Source organism: Papaver somniferum, chromosome 11 (genome assembly GCF_003573695.1).
Source record: "Papaver somniferum cultivar HN1 chromosome 11, ASM357369v1, whole genome shotgun sequence".
Taxonomy (NCBI): domain Eukaryota; kingdom Viridiplantae; phylum Streptophyta; class Magnoliopsida; order Ranunculales; family Papaveraceae; genus Papaver; species Papaver somniferum.
The window spans coordinates 5,848,084-5,873,325 of NC_039368.1; the positions used below are offsets into that span (position 1 = coordinate 5,848,084).

The 25,242-nt window shown below is 35.0% G+C and overlaps 2 protein-coding genes, 1 long non-coding RNA gene and 1 other non-coding gene across 4 annotated transcripts; 2 read left to right on the forward strand and 2 right to left on the reverse strand.

Moving 5' to 3' along the window:
* Positions 1–12,906: 12,906 nt before the first annotated feature.
* On the reverse strand, positions 12,907–13,329 carry LOC113321311 (60S acidic ribosomal protein P1-like). Its single transcript, XM_026569207.1, has 2 exons — positions 13,258–13,329; positions 12,907–13,176 (listed from the first exon to the last, which is right to left on the reverse strand). Exons 1-2 carry the CDS (start codon positions 13,327–13,329, stop codon positions 12,907–12,909), a joined length of 342 nt encoding a protein of 113 aa, XP_026424992.1.
* Positions 13,330–17,735: 4,406 nt separating this feature from the next.
* Positions 17,736–17,808, forward strand: TRNAR-UCU. The gene has a single exon. It is a non-coding gene; the product is annotated as a tRNA-Arg (tRNA).
* A 278-nt stretch (positions 17,809–18,086) lies between these two features.
* On the reverse strand, positions 18,087–18,570 carry LOC113320931 (60S acidic ribosomal protein P1-like). Its single transcript, XM_026568833.1, has 2 exons — positions 18,463–18,570; positions 18,087–18,381 (listed from the first exon to the last, which is right to left on the reverse strand). Exons 1-2 carry the CDS (start codon positions 18,532–18,534, stop codon positions 18,103–18,105), a joined length of 351 nt encoding a protein of 116 aa, XP_026424618.1. The 5' UTR covers positions 18,535–18,570; the 3' UTR covers positions 18,087–18,102.
* A 926-nt stretch (positions 18,571–19,496) lies between these two features.
* LOC113323874 lies at positions 19,497–21,560 on the forward strand. The gene is made up of 3 exons (XR_003347889.1): positions 19,497–19,693; positions 20,477–20,736; positions 20,961–21,560. It is a non-coding gene; the product is annotated as an uncharacterized LOC113323874 (long non-coding RNA).
* Positions 21,561–25,242: the final 3,682 nt, after the last annotated feature.

Sequence of the window (25,242 nt, forward strand, 5' to 3'; positions counted from 1 at the left end):
CCGCACTCCCCACAAAGATATGGAAATTAAGCGCAATTCAAAAGAACTCTCCCCCATTGGATGTCATTCCCGAAAGAACAACAAGAGAGACCTTACTTTTACAAGAAAATAAGGATTTATTTGGACAACAAAAACCATAAGGAAATGATTTTGTATCCAAAATTTCTCAATCAAACTAATCACAAGAGAACCCACGATTAATTTAATTTGAACACACAACCAAATTAATCACAAACGAATCTATGATTTGTTTAGTTGGAAATGCTCACATAAGAAAACTTATGGAGCCGCACAGTATATATATAAAATATGGATCAGAGAAGATCAATACTGCGGAATATACAAAGATTCATTCTATCTTCATCACTATTTTCACAATGACATATAATAGACATAATCTTTGTAAACAAAAGATTTTAACTTATCTTCTATCAAAGAATTGACATAATAGGCTTAACTTTTGTTTGTCAAAAGTTCATCGATCCTGTATCAATACATGCCTATCGACATATGAAAGAGATAACTTTTGACATCGTATGGGACAATAATAGTTCACGGACGCAAACACACATATCTCATAACATATTACAATATATAAAACCATAAATATTAAAACTGCAAACATCATCTTCCAAATCACTTTAGAATTTAAATAAATAAATCTAAAAACATTGCAAGATGAAATCGTTGGATATAGCTATGTGTACTCACAATAATGGCTATTCCAAAACCTAATTATCCTTCTTAAACAAAAACAAGAATAAAATTCTTTTTAAGAAGTTTCCTAGACAAAAAGAATCTATCATCTAAAAACCAAAACAAGGCGAAGATACGAACTATCAACAGTTCGCCAATTTGGGATCCTCATGAGTTTTTGAGATCCTTGATCTTGCGATCAACAACATCCTCTGCATCTTCAGAGAGGATATCCTTGTTGGGAAGATCTTTTTCATGATTTTTCATGAGACCAAGGTCATGATTAACCTTTTTCAACTTAGATCTTATCATATCAAGACACTTCTTTGTATCAACAAGTTGTTGAACGTCAAGAACCACATCAGCTGGAATCTTCTCCCCAATATTTGAGTAGGAATCAGGAGATTGAGGAAAAGATCCTTCAACTTCAACAAAGGTTCCTTTCTTTTTATCGAACTCGAAATACACCGCATTATCAACAAAGTCTTCAGGTAAATCCCAAGAACATGAAGAAGAAGCCATTGATAACAGGAAGCCTAGAGTGATATATCTCAACTCAATATGAAGGGTATATAAACGATTTCGAAACGACTTAGGGTTTTACAAAACCGGTTTGTGCGGACACCCAGAAACCGTGTGTGTACCCATAGAAAGTAGGGTCCACAAAACCCTAAACAAAAAGGCTAATTGTGAAAACAGACTGCACAGTACCTGAAAAGAGTTTCCAAGATGCAGTGTAGAGTTTGTTGATGATTTCTTTATATCATTTAGGTTGTCATCCATCTGTTCAAATCTGCAATCTTCACTTGAAACATGATTCTCATCATTCAAACTTCCAGAATAACATACTGGAAACAAATGATTCAAGAAGATAAAGGAGTAGTAGGAGAATACTACAGAACGTTTACTGAAACAGGTTACAGATTCCCCTGGATACACATCATATCAACACATTACTTGCCCCATTTCAAGCTATATACATATGGGGAGGAGCCATCCTTTTATCAAGTGGCAGGATATGTAGAGAAATTCTCATGCATTTTTCCGGGTTGATATTTATGCCATGTACCAGATATATAATCATAGTAATGATGATACTCAGGGTTACTATAGTTATTTCGAATACTTTTTCTTAAGGAGTGACTTTTTCTGACATTTAGAGTCTACATTTAACTCACTAGAAGTCTTGTTATAAACTTCTAATGAGTTGGTATAGGAGCAAGTTCGTATATCATGTGCACATGATTCGATGGGTACAAAACATTTGTCATAACAATTCTTTTCCTCATTCGAATAAAGTTTTTCTAAGAGTATAAAAACACTTTAAAACGCTCTAGATAGAACTTTGTCAATTGATCCATTCTGAAAATATTCCTCAAAAATATTAAGAGTGAATCTAGTGATATTCCATTCCTTCGAGCGTTGACTACATTTTTTTAACCATATTTTCAGAGAAGAACTTTTATTTTTCCCATTGGACTGTTTTTCACCGTCTAGAATTTTAGATGGAATATGATTATTATGAGTGACCATAGGTCTAGAAAATGATAATCTCTGAACAGTCTTTAAGGGAATCTGGTGTGCGTTACAGATGCCATAAGAAAGTTTCCCAAAAAGGTTTCCCATAGGAATAGACTTTTAAGGATCAAAAAAACACAAACTTATGAGGTTTAAAGTGTTTGCCTGCTCTGATACCAATTGAAAAAGCGAGGGTCTAACAACCTCACATAATATTTTGATTAGCAATCTGTATGGACTAACTCCAATATACTTTCTAGAGAATCAACTAGACAGTCAGACTCAATCTAGATAAAAGTATATCAAAGAGTTAATATCTCAATCTCTCGATTTGATCTTTACTCAAGCAAATGGAAATCTGCAAGTCTTTATCAAATACTATAGAGATAAAATTGGATGGTGCCAAAGACCAATATCCAAGTGTCAATCAATTTAAATCAACACCAAAGGTTGGATATTCTAATTGATTGATCTTAACGCACAACCTGCGATATTTCAATTATATAACAAAACATAATGTGGAATAGAAATAACACAGACACCATAAATTTTGTTAACAAGGAAACCGAAAATGCAGAAAAACCCCGGGACCTAGTCCAAATTGAACACCACACTGCATTAAGCCGCTACAGACACTAGCCTACTACAAACTAACTTCGGTCTGGAATGTAGTTGAACCGTAATCAATATCACACTGATTCAAGGTACAGTTGCGCTCTTACGTCTTTGATCCCAGCAGGATACTATACATTTGATTCCCTTAGCTAATCTCACCCACAACCAAGAGTTGCTACGACCCAAAGTCGAAGACTTTAATAAAAAAATCTATATCACACAGAAAAGTATACGATGATAGATAAATTTGTCTCCCACAGATAAACCTAAAAGTTTTGTTCCGTCTTTTGATAAAACCAAGGTGAACAGAAACCAATTGACAACCCGGGCTTATATTCCCGAAGAACAACCTAGAATTATCAATTATCTCACAATAATCTAAATCGTATGGTAGTGAAAATAGATATTGCGGAATCACAAACGATGAGACGAAGATGTTTGTGATTTCTTTTTATCTTTACCCTATCGGAGATATAATCTCAAGTCAATTATTCAATTGAACTCGTACGATAAAAAATGGCAAGATCATATCGCTCAACTACAAGAGAAGTAGTTTTGTCTGGCTTCACAATCCCAACGAAGCCTTTCAGTCGTTAACCTATAGGGTCTCGAGAAGAAACCTAAGGTTAAAGGAGAATCGACTCTAGAAAAACCAACTAGTATCACAAAGGAGTTGTGGGGATTAGTTTTTCCATTTTCTAGATGTCTCCTTTATATATTTTTCAAATCAGGGTTTGCAATCCAAGTTACCTTGGCAACAAAGCATTCAATATTCACCGTTAGATGAAAAACCTGATTTAACCAAGCTAATATCTTTCAACTGTTAGATTGAAACTTAGCTTGTCACACACAAATGAAATGTATTTCATTTAGGTTTGATTAACCGTACCTGAACGTGTACACTTAGTTGGTTCACAAATGGTTAGCCATATGAGTACTTCCATATCAACCATATTCATCTTCTTCACATAACTAGGTCAAATGAATCATAAGAAATAGTTGAAGAGTTGTTCAATTGCTTAGGTCTTTATGAATAGACATAATTGAAACAAAATCGGTTTGATTCACTTGAATCAATTAATGAACAATATAGCCACGGTTTGCAAAGATTGCATTCCTTATTGATTTATTGTTTAAGTTCATGAACTTCTGATTTGAGAAATATAACCAGCTTGGGTACGTGTACCACAGCTACCGGATTTGAGTTTAAAAACCCAACAGAAATTTTCGGTTCGAAAAATTCCGTGGGTACGCGTACATGTATGCGTACCTAAGTTGACTGGTTTAGTATTTTGCAAACTTACAAACTCAGCAGAAATTTTCGGTTCGAAACTTCCGCTGGTACGCGTATCCAACCTGTCTCCTTCACCAATATTGTATGCACACATATGCACACACTTGGTTTCCAGCACATGGATTTATACACTAATATGCGAACACACTATATATTCTTATATCCATAGTTGGTTACGTAATCTCAACTGTACATTTCAATCCTTGAAACATTCTTCTATAATGTTATAACAGTCATTATTCACAACTATCATCGTCAAAGCTATTTTCAAGATTGAAACGTCATCATGACTTTCGTCACGGGTTAAGATGAAAAGTGGTTAAATCGAAAGCTTACCAACACATATTTCGAGAAACAGATAGGCGAGTAAACTGGGCTCGAAATAACAAATGTGTATGTATGAAACTATCATACTTATACGACTTTGTCTCAAGAATAGGAGATAGAGAGGTCGACTTTTGAGTGATCGATAAGTTCAAGTCTCCACATACCTTTTAGTCAGATGAAGTTCGACTGGTTCCTTGAGTAGTTCTTCGTCTTCGTAAGATGATCGCCATGGAGTCTGGAGCTCAACTACACTAAATTGTCCTAAACCGAGACTTATATATAAGTAGTCTAGAAATCAAGACATATAGTGTTGACAACAAAACTTGACAAATATGCTTGAGATAACAACGCATGAAAGTTCCACCGAGCAATGCTCTAACAATACCTTCACCATTTGTTGTAGTGACAATTTCAGTACCGTTATAAGATGTTGAAGAAGAAGTATCCAAATTAATAGCATTACCAGTTAAATGATTTGTGGCTCCTGAGTCCATGTACCAAGGATTTCCCCAAATATGTTTGCAGAGGCAAGCATAACTTGAATTTTTCTTGGTGGATCATTGCCTTGATATTAAAAATTGATACGATTTCAGCATTCACGAGCATCATGTCCATATTTACGGCAGATTTGTCATGTAGGACGATCCCTTGATGATAGGTCTGATGAAGCAGTTCTAGAGACAGATTGAGAAGAATGAGAAGGTAAGAAACCTTGAGATGAACCTCTCCCTGAGAAGAATTTACTTTTACCACGACCTCTGAAGGTATTCGGCTGATAACCACGACTAAAACCTCTACCAGAACCACGAAAGTTACCATATTCAGCAACAACAATGGATTAGTGGATTCTTCATGTAAAGATTTAGATCGTGCAAATAAAAATGGATTCCTCACTGAGAAGTAAATTGTGAAGTTCCACACTAGATACATGAGGAAATGTTATACGAATAAATATAGCAAATGAAGCATATTCAGCAGATAACGCACTAAGAGTAACTACAACTTATCCATCATCTGAAACTTTAGATCCAGCAGCTGCAAGTTGATCTCATAGTAGTTTAATCTCATTTAGAAGAGAATGAATTTACTTATCACCTTGTTTGATAGAGAGAAGTTAGGTGCGCAATTGAATGGAGTGATCTGAAGAAACTCGAGCAAATCGATCAGTAATATACTTCCGCAATTTAAAGGAAGAGGAAACTGAAGCAAGATATGCAATTACTGAGTCGGATATTGTTGAATTGAGCCACAAAATAATAGTTGCATTATCATCCATCCAGTCTGAGTAGAGAGGATTTTCAATGCCATTGATTTGATTTCTTGGAAAGATGTATTGAACAGGACAAGGAAAAGAACCATCAAGATATTTCATGATCTTGAATTTACGAATTACAGGAAGAAGAAGAGATTTCCATGTCAAGAAGTTTTCATCTTTGAGTTTGAGATGAACGATACTAGTTAATTGACCCATTGGAACTTTAGAGATCGAAAAAGCAGTTGGATTTTCCATAGCAGATGATGGAAATTATTGAATCATTCAAGATTTAGAGACAAACAAAAAATAGATCTGAAAAGAAAGTAAATATAAGATCGATCAAAAGAATCAGGAAGAGAAGATGAAGAATCGCAAAACCTGAAATCTGCAAACAAATTGTGAAGAGATCTGTTCAGTAGCGGAAAAACGGTGACCAAGATCCTACCAGAGAAACTCTGTTCAGTAATTGCATATCTTGCTTCAGTTTCCTCTTCCTTTGAATTAGAATGAAACTCAAAACACACTCTCATTGACCGACTCATAAGAGAAGAAGTTCTTCTTATACAGATACAGGATACAATAAAGGTTGTCAATGTCATTAACTGCACTCAACCTGTACGGACATAATGACTAAAAGCACCCAAATTACAGACTCAGGGCAGACCATTCTACAGACACAATTATTACACCTGATAGACATAGTTATTACAAACTGTAATACCCTGTATTTTTATTCACCTTTTTGGGTCGGGTTTCACCCTATAGCTAATTACATTGTTAATTTGGGTTGTTGTTGAGTACCTTAATCTTCCTTATCATAAGTTATGACACTTGAGTAAATATTTATAAATCCTTAGAAAATCCTTTTCCTATCATTTAGTAAAAATGTATGATGGAAATAGTCAACTAACTATGTTTTGACAAGTAAATAAATTTGAGGAAAATCAAAGGAATTGAAACTTGAAATATTAAATGTCAGACTTCTTAATTGAAATTTCAGTTTCTCCCTAAAATTAACTCTAAAAAATATTAAAGTAAAAATTACATAGCAGGCAAGCGAGCAACAAGTTGCGCCGCAAGACCTTTTTGAATTGCAAAACCTATTCTTTTAAAAACAAACTCTCTCGAGTCGGGATCATGACATTACTGTGCATGACTTTCTGAACCCTCGTAAGAAGTCCAACCACCTTTGGATACAAATACCCGAAAGTATCAAAAGCAAAAGGGATAAAAGCATGTCCATTATCGGCACATGCTTTCTCATGTTTTGATATCTTACCTGAAGCTTCCCTCAAAGCTTCTTGTCCAACCGTGAAAGAACCATGTCCAATGCCTACTAATGGTGAAACCCCAGTAAGGTCAACACATGCGTGTTTCCCATTAGCCCACCCAAAAATAAGAACATCCGCCGGCCTGAGTGTCGATCTCCCCTCAAGTGGGTCCGTCAAAAAATTGACAACGACTTCTTTCTTTGCTTGAATTAAAATAAGTAGAATGTGTTATTATTATTATTATGGTAGTATTATTATTGTCATTAGTGTGTATAGTTATAAAAGGAAATAGAGTAAAATAAAGGGAAGGGCTATAAAAAAAATGATAAGGAGTTTGAGAACCAAATGCTAGAAAAAATGAGAAGGAGATGGAACTTGGGTTTGTTTTAGAAAAGAAATCTATGGAGAACTAATAGGAGGTTGTAACTAAAAAGGTAGAATCTGAAACCCTTTCTCTTTTGGTGTTTATCTTTGGTGTTTATTTCGTATGCCTTTGTATTGTTTGGTTTTCTGAAATTTAATTGAATAAATTATATATCTCTTATTGGTGATCTGGCTTCTCCTACTGATTTATAACATGATTAGGTATCTCTTGGTAAAATTTGAGAATTTTCCTACGCAAATTCACCGTTGAATGTTCCTTGTTATTTGGATTGTGATTGCTGAAATTCTGGACCCTTTCGTTTTGTTGTGGTATTGATGTTCTTAGGCAGTCTTAATGATGTTAAAATTATTTTAGGTCTTCACAAAAGTTTTAGATAAATGCATTATATTTCATTGTGCTTTGGGTTTGCTTAATTTGAGACTAATATAAATTTATGGTGAATATTTTGGTAAAATGGTGTTATCTTCCTAGATTTTATAATCATTTGTAAAATCAATATCTTTTGATTGAGCCGTTAGTTTCATGTCAAATTTGGACATGTTATACAGGATGGTGTCAGGAATGTTCACTATCATTTTGAGGTAGATCGGACAAAGTTATCATTACGAAACCTATAAAGTAAAATTCTGTAGTTAGTGTGTTTGCTTAAATGGTTAAAAGAATTACATCGTTAGTTGGATTGTGATCTATTGAATTGTTGATGAAGTGGTTTGGAATATCAAAATGTATATTGTATGATAAAATTATTTTATAAATAATTGGAGATGCTTGTTTGGATGGCGGTGCCCGTACCGAGGATATACGGATAGGTGGGGCACGACCCAAGGATACTCGTGCAACGGTAGTGTGAATTTATAGACGAATGAATATATTTGTTTGAATGGAGGTGCCCGTTCCAAGGATATACGGATAGGTGGGGCACGACCCAAGGATACTCAGGAAACTGTAGTGTGAATTCATAAATGAACGAATATATTTGTTTGAATGGCGGTTCCCGTACCGAGGATACACGGATAGGTGGGGCACGACTCAAGGATACTCGTGCAAGTGAGGTTGGCGGTTCCTTTCCGAGGATACACGGATAGGCGGGGCACGAACCGAGGATACTCGTGCATTTAAGAGGATTTGATATATTGTGAGTTTAATTGATGATTATGTACATAATTAAATCCTTGAAGTTACACCATATACTCTTGTTGTGCGTATTCTATTTGATTGGTTGACATGTTTGCTTATATTTTGAGAAAGGAAATGCATTCTATAGAAAAGATAAAATTTTGGTTCAACCTATAATTAGGCCAGAACTTAATAGAATATACAAATCCTTTCCATATTACAAAGCGATGGTTCTTTGTTTGTCATTGAGTGTTGATATGAATATGTTTCTGTTGTGTTGGCAATGGGAGTTGATCGAGCAGTTGTACTGGAGATGTTCTTTGCATACGACAAGAATGAGGTGTTCTTTACACGTCTGTTTATAAAAGTTCATCTAAAATTTACTTCGGTAATTCTGAAAAATAATATATCCAAAAAAGATGAATGATTTTTTCTGAAGATTTGTTTTACTATATTTCCAAATATGATCATGTAAAATTTTATTATGCATCTTCATCTAGGGAAAGGAAATTCTTTACCCTTCTATCAATTGATATCCAGAACTCTCCCTAACTTTCTATCCTAAGACCCACTCTTGAACACTCTATAATTCGACTTTTGACTATCTCTAAACATTTATACTGCGTTGACTCTAGATGTTTCTTGATATCTTTTAGACTAAGTTACAAACTTGAACTTTACTAGACTCAAAATATTGAGACATATTCAACCTCGATAATAAGGTAACCCAGAAGCTGGGATTCAATGCACTACACTAAGACCTAGTAGGGAGGCGCCATGGTTTGATATGATATGATAGATAATGGAGTCATGCACTTAAAACATTTGAACTATTGATAGATTTACATATTTTTGGTTGATTAACGCGATATTTGTTATAATTTTCCCTCGGCAATGCCATATCATTTATTTTGCTATATTACTGAATAGTTCATAAGTTTCCTCCGATTACATTTGACCAAATGTGTTAGTTTCTTCTTCTAAAATCATGGATTTAATTTAATTTGCTTGGTTAAAGAAAAGATAATTAATTTATCTTTTTTACTAATCATTTTTTTTGATCGGTTCTTTTTAACTAATCATACATAATCATGGATTTAATTAGCTTGAAAAATTTGCATACATAATCATCTTCACTAAATTTTTTACTTGGAGCGTATTTTGTTGCATTTGTTTGTTGCTCCTAAAAATTTATAGCTTCGAAGAGGTACAAAACTTGCCAAGGCCAAGGTGCGATAAGATGTCCTTGGTGCTAGGTATTATAATTACAAAAAATCTAAAATATCACTGCAACAGAAACTAATGGTGAAATATATAAAAAAAAAAAGAAACTAATGGTGAAATACAAAGATTACATAAGAGGTTCATCTTATGGATTAATTTGGAACTCATTCCTAACATCAAAATCTATTCATACACGAAACTAATTTAGTTAAGTAGTTTGATCATTTGTACATAGAAATGAGCGTTTGAATAAGATAACGCGAAGTCGTGTTTGATTACACTGAACTTAAAGGAATAATAATAACAGGAGCATCAAGCGAAGGAAGTAAGTTTTTGTCATTTAAACAAGGTATGGGATATCAAACTTTTGTTTTGAACCAGATCTGTTGGGTATTCAAAAAGACAAGATCACAAAGATTAGACTGAAAGTTTATCATCTCAGTTCTCAGATTTCCACTTTTAATTTTTTATAATGTCAAAATTAAGAAAAGAAGAAGTAAAAGTACTTCTGCTTAATATGTAAACGACAACATGGAAAGTGAAATCGTGGTGCCAACTAAAGTTTGAGAGGAGGAGATAAAGATGGACAAGCATATATAAGCCGCATAACTCTGTAAAATTTGAGATCTTATTATCAACAACACATGTACAATTACTGATACGTGGTTCAGAGACAGACAAAGATCACTGCTTCTTGGATAACGGATTCTACCGGGTTTAATCCCGTGAGAGAATCTAAGGGATGTCCTTCAACGAATCTATCAATTAGTTGAGTCTTTTCCAATTGATATAATCCTGGCCGAGATCCAATCTAATACATCACATGGGTTTAGCAAATTACGGTATAAATTTTCAAAGCTAAATTTTCACATGGGTTTGTACGATCTTTTAGTCCAAATTTTTCATTTGATGTATTTAATCCGTAAATGTTAATTATTTCCAACTTGAGGAGATCTATCTGTGATGTAATTAATACGGTAACAAGGTAATTTATTTATGTATCTTGGGTATTTTTTGAAACAATTATGTTGTACTGAGTTCTAATTAATAATCCATGTAGGGAAAAACATTCTTCTACGAAGCAAAAGTAGTTAGTTTCGTTGAAGGATTGGTATTACATGAATTGATCTAACTGTAACAGGAAAATCGTACACAAGGATAATCAGTCATACTACATTGGATGGCACGGTCAACTAAACCATTATACCTAACTATTATACAAAAATGCTTAACATAAGAAAATAATGCCAGGTGCGAATGATTAACTTTACTTGTGCATGTAGGTACAAAATTCATTTTAGAGTGGTGGATCACACTTCCGATAAATTCTTTGTTCTTTTGGACTTGATAAACAACAGAAGATTTCATGGGCGATATCATGGAGGAGCTCTGTAAAAAGGCAGTGAAAGTGATTTATCCTAATAACTACTACCTTCAACGGTGATAGTGATATGTTTACAATAGAAATATACTGATATATATGCAAAAAAATGTCAAGGGGAATAATTTAGAATACAATTTTGGGTTGATTGATGATATGATGGACCAGACATATTTTTTTGATGTGTTATTTTTCAGGATTCCATATGAAAACTCGGTCAAACAGGTTCATGGTCTTGAAGGTCATTAGATGTATTTTTAATGTACATCTAAAACAACGATCGTTCCTTACCAAGACACAAAATAACGCTTCACGATCAGGACAAAGAGGATGTGGAGGAATATACTAACAAGAAGTTTCTTTTCATTACATCGTCTCCCGGAGTTTATATTTCTTTTACCCATTCTTTTTGTTTATTTTATTTTACATTGTGCAATAAAATATTTAAGATGGTGTGCTCAAATATTTGTTTTCTGAATTTTTTCTCCAAAAGCAACAAACAGACTCGTGCATCTCACGGGTGACAAACTAGTTTAGTTAAAATGTATGATAGAAATAGTCAACTAACTATGTTTTGACAAGTAAATAAATTGGAGGAAAATCAAAGGAATTTTAAAATTAAAATAAATAGAATATGTTATTATTATTATGGTAGTATTATTATTGTCATTAGTGTGTATACAGTTATAAAAGGAAATAGAGTAAAAGAAAGGGAAGAGTTATATAAAAAATGAGAAGGAGTTTGAGAACCAAAGGCTAGAAAAAATGAGAAGGATATGGAGTTTGGGTTTGTTTTAGAAGCGAAATATATGGATAACTAATAGGAGGTTGTAGCAAAAAAGGTAGATTGTGAAACCCTTTCGCTTTTGGTGTTCATCTTTGGTGTTTATTTCGTATGCCTTTGTATTGTTAGGTTTATGAAATTTAATTGAATAAATATATATCTCTTATTGATGATGAGGATTCTCCTATTGATTTATAACATGATTAGGTATCTCTTGTTAAAATTTGAGAATTTTACTACGCAAATTCACCGTTGAATGTTCCTTGTAATTTGGATTGTGATTTTATGAAATTCTGGACAGTTTCGTTTTGTTGTGGTTTTGATGTTCTTAGGAAGTCTTAATGATGTTAAAATTATATGAAGTCTTAACAAAAGTTTTATATAAATATATTATGTTTCATTGTGATTTGGGTTTTCTTAATTTGAAACTAGTATGAATTTATGGTGAATATTTTAGTAAAATGATGTTATCTTCCTAGATTTTGTAATCATTTGTGAAATCAATATCTTTTGATTGAGCCGTTAGTTTAATGTGAAATTTGGATACGTTATACATGACAATGCCAGGAATGTTCATTGAAACTTTGAGGTTGATCGGATAAAGTTATCATTACGAAACCTATAAAGTAAAAATATGCAGTTAGTGTGTTTGCTTAAATGGTTAAAAAAATTACATTGTTAGTTGGTTGTGATCTTATGACTTGTTGATGAAGTGGTTCGGAATATCAAAATGTATATTGTATGATAAAATTATTTTATAAATAATTTGAGATGCTTGTTTGGATGGCGGTGCCCGTACCGAAGATATACGGATAGGTGGGGCACGACCCAAGGATACTCGTGCAACGGTAGTGTGAATTTATAGACGAATGAATATATTTTTTGAATGGCAGTGCCCGTTCCGAGGATATACAGATAGGTGGGTCACGATCCAAGGGTACTCGGGCAACTGTAGTGTGAATTTATAAATGAACTAATATATTTGTTTGCATGGCGGTGCCCGTACCGACAAAAAAAAACATCAGGTAAAAATATGCCCTCTAGTCGAAGAGATTCATAATCATATCGTCGTCATCGCTCTCTTCTTTCTCTTCCTCCTTCTTCTTCTTCTCCTCGGCAGCAGGAGCTTCAACAACTTTTGCACCACCACCTGCGGAAGCAGAAACATCAACGACAGCAGCACCACTACCACCAGTAGCAGTGATCAAGTCTTCAACGTTCTTCTTCTCAGTAAACTTCGAAAATAGGCCAGGCCAGTAAGACTCACATTGGACATTGGCCTTCTTTACCAAAGTTGCAATCTTTTCATCCTGTTGGAAACAGGTTTAATGTCAAACCCAACATTAAGAAGCAACACAGAAGAAAAGAAGCAAAAAGTAAAAATAACTTACAGTGATGGGAATTCCGTCATCGTGAAGAATCATGATGGCGTAAGTGCAAGCGAGTTCTCCACTGGTAGACATCTTTGCAGCAGAGATTAATTTGAAACTAGCTAGAGAGACTCCTCCTGTACTAATTAGTTATGCAAGAGAAACAAGAATTGTTAATCCTTTATATAGAGCCCCGAGAAGAAGAAAAAAAGAATGTTTTCACTAGTTTCCGGTTTCCAAATTTGGGTCTTTTTCGGGAGGGAAAGGGCCTGACTTGTGCCACACGTTTTCCAACCGCCTGTTGGCGATTGCCTAAGTGGTCGTGGGGAGGGATTTGGAATGTGAATGAATGAGGTTTCCATATTTATCGGAAATATCGAATACACCATAGTGATTTTTTCTTTTAGGTCTTCATCTCCCTGGAAAAATCTCTTTTGCTCCTGAGTCGCATATTATTTTTGAAACTCTAACAAATCGATCTCATCTTGTGTAACCCTAAATCCCGATAATCATTGACGAAGTTGTAGTAAATATCCAGTTGGATTAAGTTGTTACATTGATTTCTTGTTGGAGAAACTTGAAGATCCTTCATCTGCTTAAAATCTACATACTACTTAGCATCTCTTTTTGGAGAAGGAGGTGTTATGGATACATATCGAGTCGGGTTCATCTGCTTCTATGATCGATTAAATTCGCAAGTGAAGGAACTGTCTGTTGAAGATTTTAGTCATGTATGATAGAACATGAGCATCAGAGGAAACTAAACAGGTTGAGAGAAAGATCTTTATTGTGTTTATAACTTAGGATGACAAGTCATAGTACATATACAAGATTACAACGAAAAAAAGGGGAAACAAAATATACAAAGATATGTACAATACTATGACATCATACAATATATATGCAGCTAATGAGAAGATATGTATAAGATACGTAGTATCTCATAACACCCCCCTCAGACTCAAGATGGTGCTGAACTCATCCTTCTGGAAATAAAAAACTTTAGTCGAGGAGCAGGATGTGTCTTGGTGAATAAATCCGCCAATTGAAATTCTGAGCTTACATGAGGAAGAGTAATTGTTCCACGCTTAAAGTGATGCCTTGTAAAATGACAGTCAATCTCTATATGCTTAGTTCTTTCATGAAAAACGTCATTATGAGTAATTTGAATTGCAGCTTTGTTGTCACAAAATAGAGGTGTAGGCGTAGAAATGACAACTCCCATGTCGTTGAGTAACCATCGAAGCCATATGATCTCAGAGGTAGTATGATCTAGAGCTCGATATTTTGCTTCAGCACTTGAATGAATAAGAAATGCATTTTTCACGTCCATTTGATGAAGATCCCACTGTCGAACAGCTGCAACTGCAATGAGTGTACGAACAGTTACCATGCGTGGAACAACAGCAAATGTTTCCTCATAGTTTATGTCGTATTCTTGTGTATAGCCCTGAGAAACAACACGAGATTTACATCGTTCAAGACTCCTATCTGACTTGGTTTTGACTTTGTATACCCATTTTCTTCCAACAACGTATTTTCCAGGGGGAAGATCTACCATTTCCCATGTACTAGCTTCTTTATGTGCGGCCAACTCATCTGTCATCGAATCCTGCCAATCAGGTATAGTTGTAGCTTCTCTATAGTTTCTTGGTTCATAAATGGACATAAATGAGCAATGATAGTCAGAGTACTTAGCTGGAGGTCTTCGATTGAGAGGTGGAAATGTATCAGCTTGAGAATCAGGATCTCTTTCCAAGGCAGCATTGTTAGGTGGAGGCATAGAGTGGTCGGACTCAGCTGGAATCTGATGAGTATCATTTGGGTGTGAGACAGTTTCAATACTATACATAGGCACTAGAGATGTATTTGTTCTAATTTCACTAGAAAAAGGATCAGTGTAAATGAAGTTCTCAAAAGAGGAGGATTTACTTTTTGGAAGAGACCAAAATGGAACTTTTTCCCATAAAGTTACATGTCTAGAGACTCGAAGTTTTCTACTGACAGGATCATAGCAGCGATATCCCTTTTGTTCAATACCATAGCCAAGAAACACACAGAGAACATTCTTTTGAGTAAGCTTATTGCGTTCACGCTCAGGAAGGAGAACAAAACATGTTGAACCAAAGATTTTAAGCTCAGAGTAATCAGGTTTCTTACCATAAAGACATCCATAAGGAGAAATACCTCCAATGATAGATGCTGGAACACGATTGATGGTATAAACTGTTGTAAGGACTGACTCTCCCCAGAAATTGGATGGAACTGATGCAGAAACTAATTGAGTCATAGCTGTTTCAATAATATGACGATGTTTGCGTTCTGCAACTCCGTTTTGCTCTGGAGTTTCTGTACAAGATAGTTGTAATAAAGTGCCTTGAGTTTTGAGAAAATCTTTGAAGGGAGTGGATATATATATTCTCCTCCTTGGTCAGCACGAAAGATTTTGATAGTTTTGCCAAACTGAGTTTTTACCATAGTTGAAAAGGTTACATACAAGTTAAGAAATTATGTTCTTGAACTAAACAGATAAACCCAAGTACATCGAGAATAATCATCAATGAAACTCACATGGTAAAATGCACCTCCTTTAGACATCACTGGAGATTTACCCCAGACATCAGAGTGAATAAGAGCAAAAGGTTCATTAGTTTTTGAAGTGATTACATTAAAAGAAATTGCTGGTTGTTTCGCCAGTTTACAAGAGATGCAACTAGGTTCTTTGTCTACTTGTGTATTTCTTAGTAGACCTTTATTGACCATATATGAAAGACGAGAAAATGAAACATGACCTAGTCTAGAATGCCAAGACATGAAAGGAGATGTGGAGTGGGATGTAGTAGTTGAAGGTGCAATATGATTTCTGAGTTTTGATGGAATAATCAGAGTCTGAATAAGATATAATCGACCACTCTACGGCCTATCCCAACTAGCTTCCCTGTTTTGAGATCCTGAATAGCACAACCAATAGGAGAGAAAATAATGCTAAAACCTTGTTCACATAGTTGACCAATTGAGATGAGATTCATTGTAATCTTAGGAACAAGAAGAACATCTGGTACACAAATGTTATTTGAATCTCTAACTACCCCAATGTGACTGGCAGTTACAACAGTTCCATCAGCAGTGTGAATCTTAGGAGCAACAACTGGACAAAGATTGTCATAAACTTTTGAATCATAAGTCATATGATTGGATGCTCCAGATTCTAGATACCATCCAATTGAGAAAATACCTGAAGAAGTAGAGAAGACAGATGCAGCTGCAGAATTGTTACTGACTGAAAGAGCTTGTTTAATCATCTCCTGTATGTCAGCAAGAATAGGTGATGATGTATCAACTGGAACTGTTGATTGAGATGGTGTAGATGACAATGATTCAGCATATGGAACTGGTGTAGTAGATAATCGACTTGAACCATTAAACCTGGTTGTACCATTATCATTCAATCTCCGCATATTCCTGGAGGTTGGAGAAGTACAGTTTCTAGTAGAGTGTCCAAGTTCTTTGCAGTAATTGCACTGGGTGGTAGGAGTATCTTGCGGTATTGCAGCAGGTGGTAAGGTACAGTTCCTTGTTGTGGGACTGGGTTTCTTGCAATTATGACAAGTAAGTTGTGAAGACTCACGCTGTGTTGAAAAATTATTCTTCTGATTGTTGAAATTTGGACGAGATGCGGGCATAGCAAACACTCTTGAGATCTCTGGCTAGATTCGTTTGTGTCTTTCTTCAGTAATCAGCTCGGATAAGGATGCTTCTACAGATGGAAGAGGTGAACGATGAAGAATAGCACCTCTAACTGATTCAAATTCTTCTCGGAGAGCCATCAAGAGTTGAACCATTCTTGTCTCTTATCTATATTTGTCCCATATTTCGAAGTCAGTTGTCCATTTTGGCTCCATAAGTGCAAGTTGATTCCAAATCACAGATATCTCAGAATGAAAATCAGAAATCGATTGATCTAGTGGTTGCTTCATAGAACGAATATCTTTTCCAAGCTTGTATCTTTGAGCAAAGTTAATTTTTGTGTACCTTTTTGCAAGAAAGTCCCAAGCATCTTTAGCAACTTCAAAGCTGGTAAGCTGCATACTGATTGAAGTAATCACTGTGTTGCCAATCCAAGTCAGAATCTTGTGATTATTTATCTCACAGGTTTCAACATCACTCGCCGATGTTACTGCTCCTTTATCTTTGATGATAGAAGTAGATGCTTTGAGTTTTGTTTATGTTCCATCTATGTAGGAAAATGTAGAACTGCAGTAGAGAGTTTCGATGTCGTGGCGGAAAAGCTAAATGTGAATCAATGAAAACCAACTATTCGAACTCTTTTAAGAGTCCCACTCAAGCCTTTAAAACCCCAACCCTTCTAGATCCTAGTGGTGGAGGGACTGCTTCATATCTGGACCATTTGTTTAGAACCCTCCTAGATGGACCCGGTCCTGGAAGAGAATGCTGACTATCCGGTATGTCAATTGTCGTACCAAGATTTGTAGGCAGATGCACCCGTGGCCTAATGGATAAGGCGTCTGACTTCTAATCAGGCGATTGTGGGTTCGAGTCCCACCGGGTGTGCTTAAAGTTTATTTTATTTTTTGAGGTCAGGGACTCGGGAGCTTTTCCTTTTAAGTTATTTTTTTTTATATCCCTCTCTCTGGTTGGACATTCAAGTGCTCGCACATCTCATTAGTTAATATGATTGATTTGAATTTAAATTAGAACGTATACGAGTAGTTTATCTCAAGTTCTAGTAGACGAAATTGCATAATTATTATTACGAATGAAAAACTTCCGTTGCTGTGTCTTTATGAAAACAATTATACTAGACAAAAAAAAACATCATGTAGCTTCCAGGTAACAATATGCCCTCTAGTCGAAGAGATTCATAATCATACCGTCGTCATCGCTCTCTTCTTTCTCTTCCTCCTTCTTCTTCTTCTCCTCGGCAGCAGGAGCTTCAACAGCTTTTGCACCACCACCTGCGGAAGCAGAAACAGCAACGGCAGCAGCACCACTACCAACAGTAGCACTAACGTTGGTGATCAAGTCTTCAACGTTCTTCTTCTCAGTAAACTTCGCAAAGAGGCCAGGCCAGTAAGACTCACATTGGACATTGGCCTTCTTTACCAAAGTTGCAATCTTTTCAGCCTGTTGGAAACAGGTTTAATGTCAAACCCAACATTAAGAAGCAACACAGAAGAAAAGAAGCAAAAAGTAAAAATAACTTACAGTGATGGGAATTCCGTCATCGTGAAGAATCATGATGGCGTAAGTGCAAGCGAGTTCTCCACTGGTAGACATCTTTGCAGCAGAGATTAATTTGAAACTAGCTAAAGAGACTCCTCCTGTACTAATTAGTTATGCAAGAGAAACAAGAATTGTTAATCCTTTATATAGAGCCCTGAGAAGACGAAAAAAAGAATGTTTCCCACTAGTTTCCGGTTTCCAAATTTGGGTCTTTTTCGGGAGGGAAAGGGCCTGACTTGTGCCACACGTTTTCCAACCGCCTGGTAGCGATTGCCTAATTGGTCGTGGGGAGGGATTTGGAATGTGAATGAATGAGGTTTCCATATTTATCGGAAATATCGAATATACCATAGTGATTTCTTCTTTTAGGTCTTCATCTCCCTGGAAAAATCTCTTTTACTCCTGATCGCATATTATTTTTGAAACTCTAACAAATCGATCTCATCTTGTGTAACCCTAAATCCCGATAATCATTGAGGAAGTTGCAGTAAATATCCAGTTGGATTAAGTTGTTACATTGATTTCTTGTTGGAGAAACTTGAAGATCCTTCATTTGCTTAAAATCTACATACTACTTAGCATCTCTTTTTGGAGAAGGAGGTGTTATGGATACAGATCGAATCGGGTTCATCTGCTTCTATGATCGATTAAATTCGCAAGTGAAGGAACTGTCTGTTGAAGATTTTAGTCATGTCTGATAGAACATGAGCATCAGAGGAAACTAAACAGGCTGAGAGAAAGATCTCTATTGCGTTTATAACTTTAGATGATAATTTTCCTTTTCCTGTATTATACCTTCTGATAATTTTCGTATTTATGAAGCATTGAAATGGACGTGCTGAATATATTTATCAATTTTAGACTGTTGTTGAACTTGGTTGTCTTAATGGTTGAATTACTTATGCTACATGTGGCTATATTGCTTTCATCCTTGACTAGACACATATGTCGTCAAGTGTGTATCGTTTGCTATTGCTTTCCTCTTTATCAAATACATATCCTTTTATCGTTAATTTTTGGCAATGTTGTATCTCCTGTTGCTTGTGCATATACTTTTTCCCCTGTTTTCTACTTTAAATCATTCTATAGTATAACTGTTTTATCTACAGTTGGCATTTCAGTATTGGACTTCGACATATGATGAATCGCATATCCATTGCATAGGAAAGGAAAGGAAGAGACATGCGAGCTATTGAAGATCTCATAATCAAAGGTATGCTTAAGAATTGTTTTCAAGGGGAAAGCTACTTTAGCTAAACCATGGGGTTGTTTTCGAATATTTAATCCGTTCATGGATAATTTTATCTTTTTCGAATTTAAGGAGAGTAAGTTTTTGAAGCTCTTGGGGTTTCTGTGGAGTCCATTCTCATGGGTAATAGAAGCTGGCTCAGCTATGGATATTTCTCAAAAATCCACTGTGCATTTAGATCAAATAAAACCCAGCTTGCATATCGTATAATTTATAATCTTATCCTAAACTGTAAACAATTTGATTATGCCTTGAATTTTGAACAGTTTCTTTACATTCTATTCTTTGTGCAACATGGTGAGTTTATTTCCAGTTTGAGCATGGATTAGTTATCTTATCTACCCTATACTGTTTTGTGCTTTTGCAATTTTTAGTTGGTTATCATGGTTTCTGAAGCATTTGAAAATTGTTTAGCTCAAAATTTGGGTCTGGCATCTATATATGATAGTTTAACTAATGACTGTGATTTCTAAAAAACTAAAATCTACCTTACAACGGTAAGAATTTCTTAACACTTGGTCAAGTAAGTTTTATGTACATCTCGCAGTTTGGACACATAAGTGGGCGTCATTAGTAGTAAAATCCATAGGTTTAACTTTAATGGTTGTCTGAATTGGTAATTTCATTTAGTTATTGCTTTGCATAAACATCAAACTCGCTAGACATGCTTGCTGTAGCTCTAGAAGTTCACTTTTGGGGTTTATCTTATTATGCCATTGGTTTTGTTATTTTGTTGTTTTTGGTTAGTGCGGAAGACAAGTTCAGGTTATCGAAGTCATGCAAGTGGAGAAAAAATTGGACGACCTAATGTTCATGAACGACATAGATGTTTAAAGTGAAAGAAAAAAAAAATTGGAACTGTTTCATGATTTAGAGCCTCTGTCTCGATTTCCAGTCGAAGACAATGCCAAAGTGGATGAAAGAGAGAGATTAAGATGTTTGGGAATCTCCAAAAAAAATAAAGAGAATGTTCTGTGGAACAAAGGCAGGAAAAAAATGCAGGAAAGGTACACAATTTGTCCGAACTTTTTTTTTTTTTTCTTCTCTGCAAGTTGTATATGATGAGACATTCTTCTTTCATTGGCTCGAGAAACTTCTAATATTTGACCACAGATTCTACACCATATCCTATCCAAATCCAAGATGGCTACACAAAAATCCTGACTTCAATATTGTTTGTGAAAAAACATTTAGTGAAGATGGCGACATAACTCTTTTTTCGTCTCTGTAGGCATACACAGACAACAACAATTTTGACGGTTGATAAGGAATGCATGTCTTTTTGTAATATTAGAAGGATGGTTTCTTCAAGAGGCTCCTTAGAGATAGTAAGGATGTGAGTCATATGACAAATCAGAGAGGGATGGGTTCCTTGAGATGCAATTGAGAGACAGTAAGAATGTTGATGAATCAGAAGCAGAGGGGTTCTTTAAGAGACTACTCAGAGACATTGAAGAATCATCGTTGTTCTGAAAGTTTAAGATCATTGAAGAGAGGAGTTACTGCAAAACCAATGGCAAAAGCCAGTGCAAGCAACAGTTGGAATTATCACCTCATAAAACTTCTTTTCCAACTATAAACTAAATTTAGATTTTTGTATTTTTGTTAGCAAGAGTTCAATCACCACCTAATCATATGAGATTCCCAGTTTACTCTAGATTTCTATTTTGATGGATTTAAAGTCATAAATAATGAGATTGTGAAAGCTCCTACATATCATTGGTTACAAACTGAGACTGATATATTAGCATTTAGCTTAGCTTAATCATGAGGTTAACAGATAATTTTGAAATTGCACGAGCAATGAGGATTGGATATTTTCAATGGCCGATATTGTTAGCTTGGATTATTTATATCAGTTGCAATAGCTTTCATCTGAATAATAATTTGTTTTTTCCTTAGTTTTCAGAAATTTACATCTCTGCTAGATAGAATTTGCCTTTAATATCCCATACAGGTTGTGAATTTTTAATATCTATTAGTATGTGGGTTACAGGTATCCCACACTATTTGAGCACGACAAGTTGCAGTGAGAAGTGGTAGGAAACAATTGTAGGCCGAAGGACTTTCAACTTAGTGATTTTGTTTTGATTTATTCATTTGAGTGTATATTGTGATCGGAGAATAAACAGTGGATTCACAAATTCCATGAAGAAAATGTCACTAATGGATTAGGAGTCTAATTTAAATTATCATTCATTAAATTATCATTCTTTACGGATTCGAAATTCCACCGAATGAAATCAAGAGAATCCCAGACCACTCAAAACAGACTACATCAGACCTTACATGCTTCGGTAGAGTGTCAATGACACTATTTGCATCTTTAATGAACGAACAAGCCCATCTACTAAGTTTCTTAGTAATATTATTCGTGGTCCACCTTACACCTCCAATATTCATTTAAAGACGGATTATGGTAATGGTAACAAGATGTGATACATGCTATCCCATGGCAATATCTCTCAATTTTGTATCATTATTTTACAATCTAAGGTCGTAAAATAGAGCATCACACAGATATGTGGTGTCTGTTATAACTTGGGTATATTTTGATTTTTTTTTTTTTGAAGCGTGCATATATTTAAAAAGCAACTAAACTGTTATTACACGTTAGAATGTGATTCCTCTGGAGTCTCTTAAAAGAATGTGACTCCGCTTAAAAGAATTTAGCTAATACAAGCCGGGTTCGTCTGGTCCCATATTATTGTTAGGTAGTTTTCGGATTGGTTACCATCTGTCACATAATTTGCTACACCGCCTGCTACTTGGTTTCCTTCCATATTTTGATCTAATCGCAGAGGAAGTTTTACCAAAAGCAGAAACGTATCATATAAAATTTTAAAAATACTAGAATATAAGTGTTTTTAAGATTTTATATGATATGTTTCTGCTTTTGGTAAAAATACTAGAATAGAAGTGTTTTTCTCTTTAGTTACGCTCATTATGCATAGAAGGATGATGGGCTAATTAAAAATTACGGTTTTGGTACAGAAACTGAAACAAGATAATGGGCTAATTAAAAGTTATGATTTTGGTATGGTACAGAAACTGAAACAATTTAGGGGTTTGTATTATGTTCTTTTAAGATCAAAGTCCTTCTTTGACAAGCCCTAATTTAGCAATCTATTTCTCTTCGTTTTTCTTAAACCCAATTTTGATTCTTGGTAATTCCGAATTTGAATTTTTTGTTTGTACGGTGAGTATTTTTATTTTTCTCCATTTAATTTTATCTTAGATTGTTAAGTTATGTTTGAATTTGATTTTGTGTAGGCGTGTTGTTCTTTGCATTAAAAAACATGGAAATTCAATTACGACGCTTTCTTAAACAAGAAGATCTTATCCCACTTCCTCTTCACAGGAATTATAAAGGTTGGTTATTTTTCAAGTTCTATATTTTACTCATGATCCTGTAATTTACATTTTGGTATGATTTCCACATTTTACAATAAGCGTGATTAGATTATTTTTTATTTTTTTATTTTATGTGATGATAACAAATCAGTTTCTCTTGATTAATCCTCTCAACCGAGGTAAGTTTATCAGTTCTCTTTGTATTTAATTAATCTCAAAGAAAAATTTAAGTGATGAACAAATTAGGAATTTGTACATTATGGGTGAAGATTTTTAATCTAATTTTTTCGTTGGTTCAAATTATCTCGGTTTTGCATGGTCTTCTTTTATCTTAAGTTCAATTTGTTCGTGACTCAAGGTTTCTATCCCAGCATGGATATTCTCATCTCCTAATCTGTTCAGTTCAATCTTGGTGACATCTCCTAATGTCTATGCATATACGACACTGGTTTTGATTGAATTAGGAAGAAATGAAATTTCTCCGGCTATCGACAAGCACATTACAAATTTGACGATACCATATGCAATTCAATTTGGTTTCCTTTTCTAAGGTAATGATGTTAGTTATAATGAATTTGGAAAATAATCCGTTTTTAATGTTTATGCAAATTTCAACCTATGTATTACGGAACAGAGGACCATCAGTACAATCTATTTTTAATTAGTATACAATTATTTATTCCATCAAAAAAAAAAACAATTATTTAGATGAATTTATGTCAAAAACGGTAACGTTCATTATTTGCTCCGAAAGAGAATCTATGAACAGTACCGAGGTGATACCTTATCTCTATTACAAGAAGGTTTTGTTCAATATTCATAAGCGTATGCATTGGCGCTATTTCAAATTATATTTACGGCAGTTCAATTACATACTCCGGTTGCACTTAAAGACTCAAATGATTTTCTTGGATAATGGTTAAACTCCCATGAGAGCTTTCCCTTTTGCATTCGTTATTATATGACAGAATAATATCAAAGAGTATCTCACATTAATTGAGAATACTACAGTTTAATGAGAGAATAAAGCTAAGTAAGGAAACAACATAATATCTAATCTATTACACCCCCTTAGTCGGAGTGGGAGAAGAGCAGACGCTCAGACTAGCACGGAAACGAGTAAACAACTGTGGTGGATTGCCCTTGGTAAAGGTATCAGCATATTGATTTTCCGAGGGGATGTGTAAGACATGAATGCCACCAATACAAACACGATCACGTACGGAATGTATATCAATCTCCACATGTTTGGTGCGTTGATGTTGAAACGGATCGCCGGACATATAGACTGCACTGACGTTATCACAGTATACATTAGTGGCACGTCGTAGAGGTAGATGAAGCTCAAGAAGTAAGTTGAGAAGCCAAGTATTACTATCTGCAACTATTGGACTGCATAAGAAATATCTGATCTAGTGAAGGCAGACAGAATAAAGACTGTAGATTGTTCAGTCAAAGTAGTAGGAGCCAGACTAGTAGAGGTGGTAGCGGAAGAAGTGGGAGGCACTGTAGGTCTGCACCTGTGGGGAGGAGTATATGGAATAGGGAAATTGAGGACAATAGACGAAGGGTCTGAGGGAGCTTTAGGCTTAATATTACGTAGATTTTAACTAGTGGATGATCCACTAACTGCAAGAAATAAGTAGAAAGAAATAGAAGATCATAAATCGGAAAAAAATGAGAATGAACTGATAAGCAAGAGAGAAAATCAACATTAACAACGACAAGAATTCATGAGATTCATAACAAAGAAAGGGGACGTTAGAATAAGAAAGTAATCCAAGAAGCACGAAATAGGAAACAACCAAGATTTAGAAGATAGAAGAGACCAACATTCTGAGAAAGATAAACGAAAAGATAAGAGGAATTCATTTTCTAAGAAATTGAAGAAGATGAGAAAGATAAGAAAAGTTCATGTAGAAAAAAAGAAAATAAGCAACGATGTGCATCTTGCAATAGTCGTTCAGTAGATTTAGCAGAGAGAAAAGATTTCTGAAAAAGATAAGAAAAGAAAAGTTCATGTAGAAATATAGAAAAGAAGCAACGATATGCATCTTGAAACAGTCGTTCAGGAGATCTAGCAGAGAAGAAATATGAGCAGAAATTGTAGAGAAAATATATCGAGTTTAGAAAACAACTAATATGGAAAGAAAGAATCA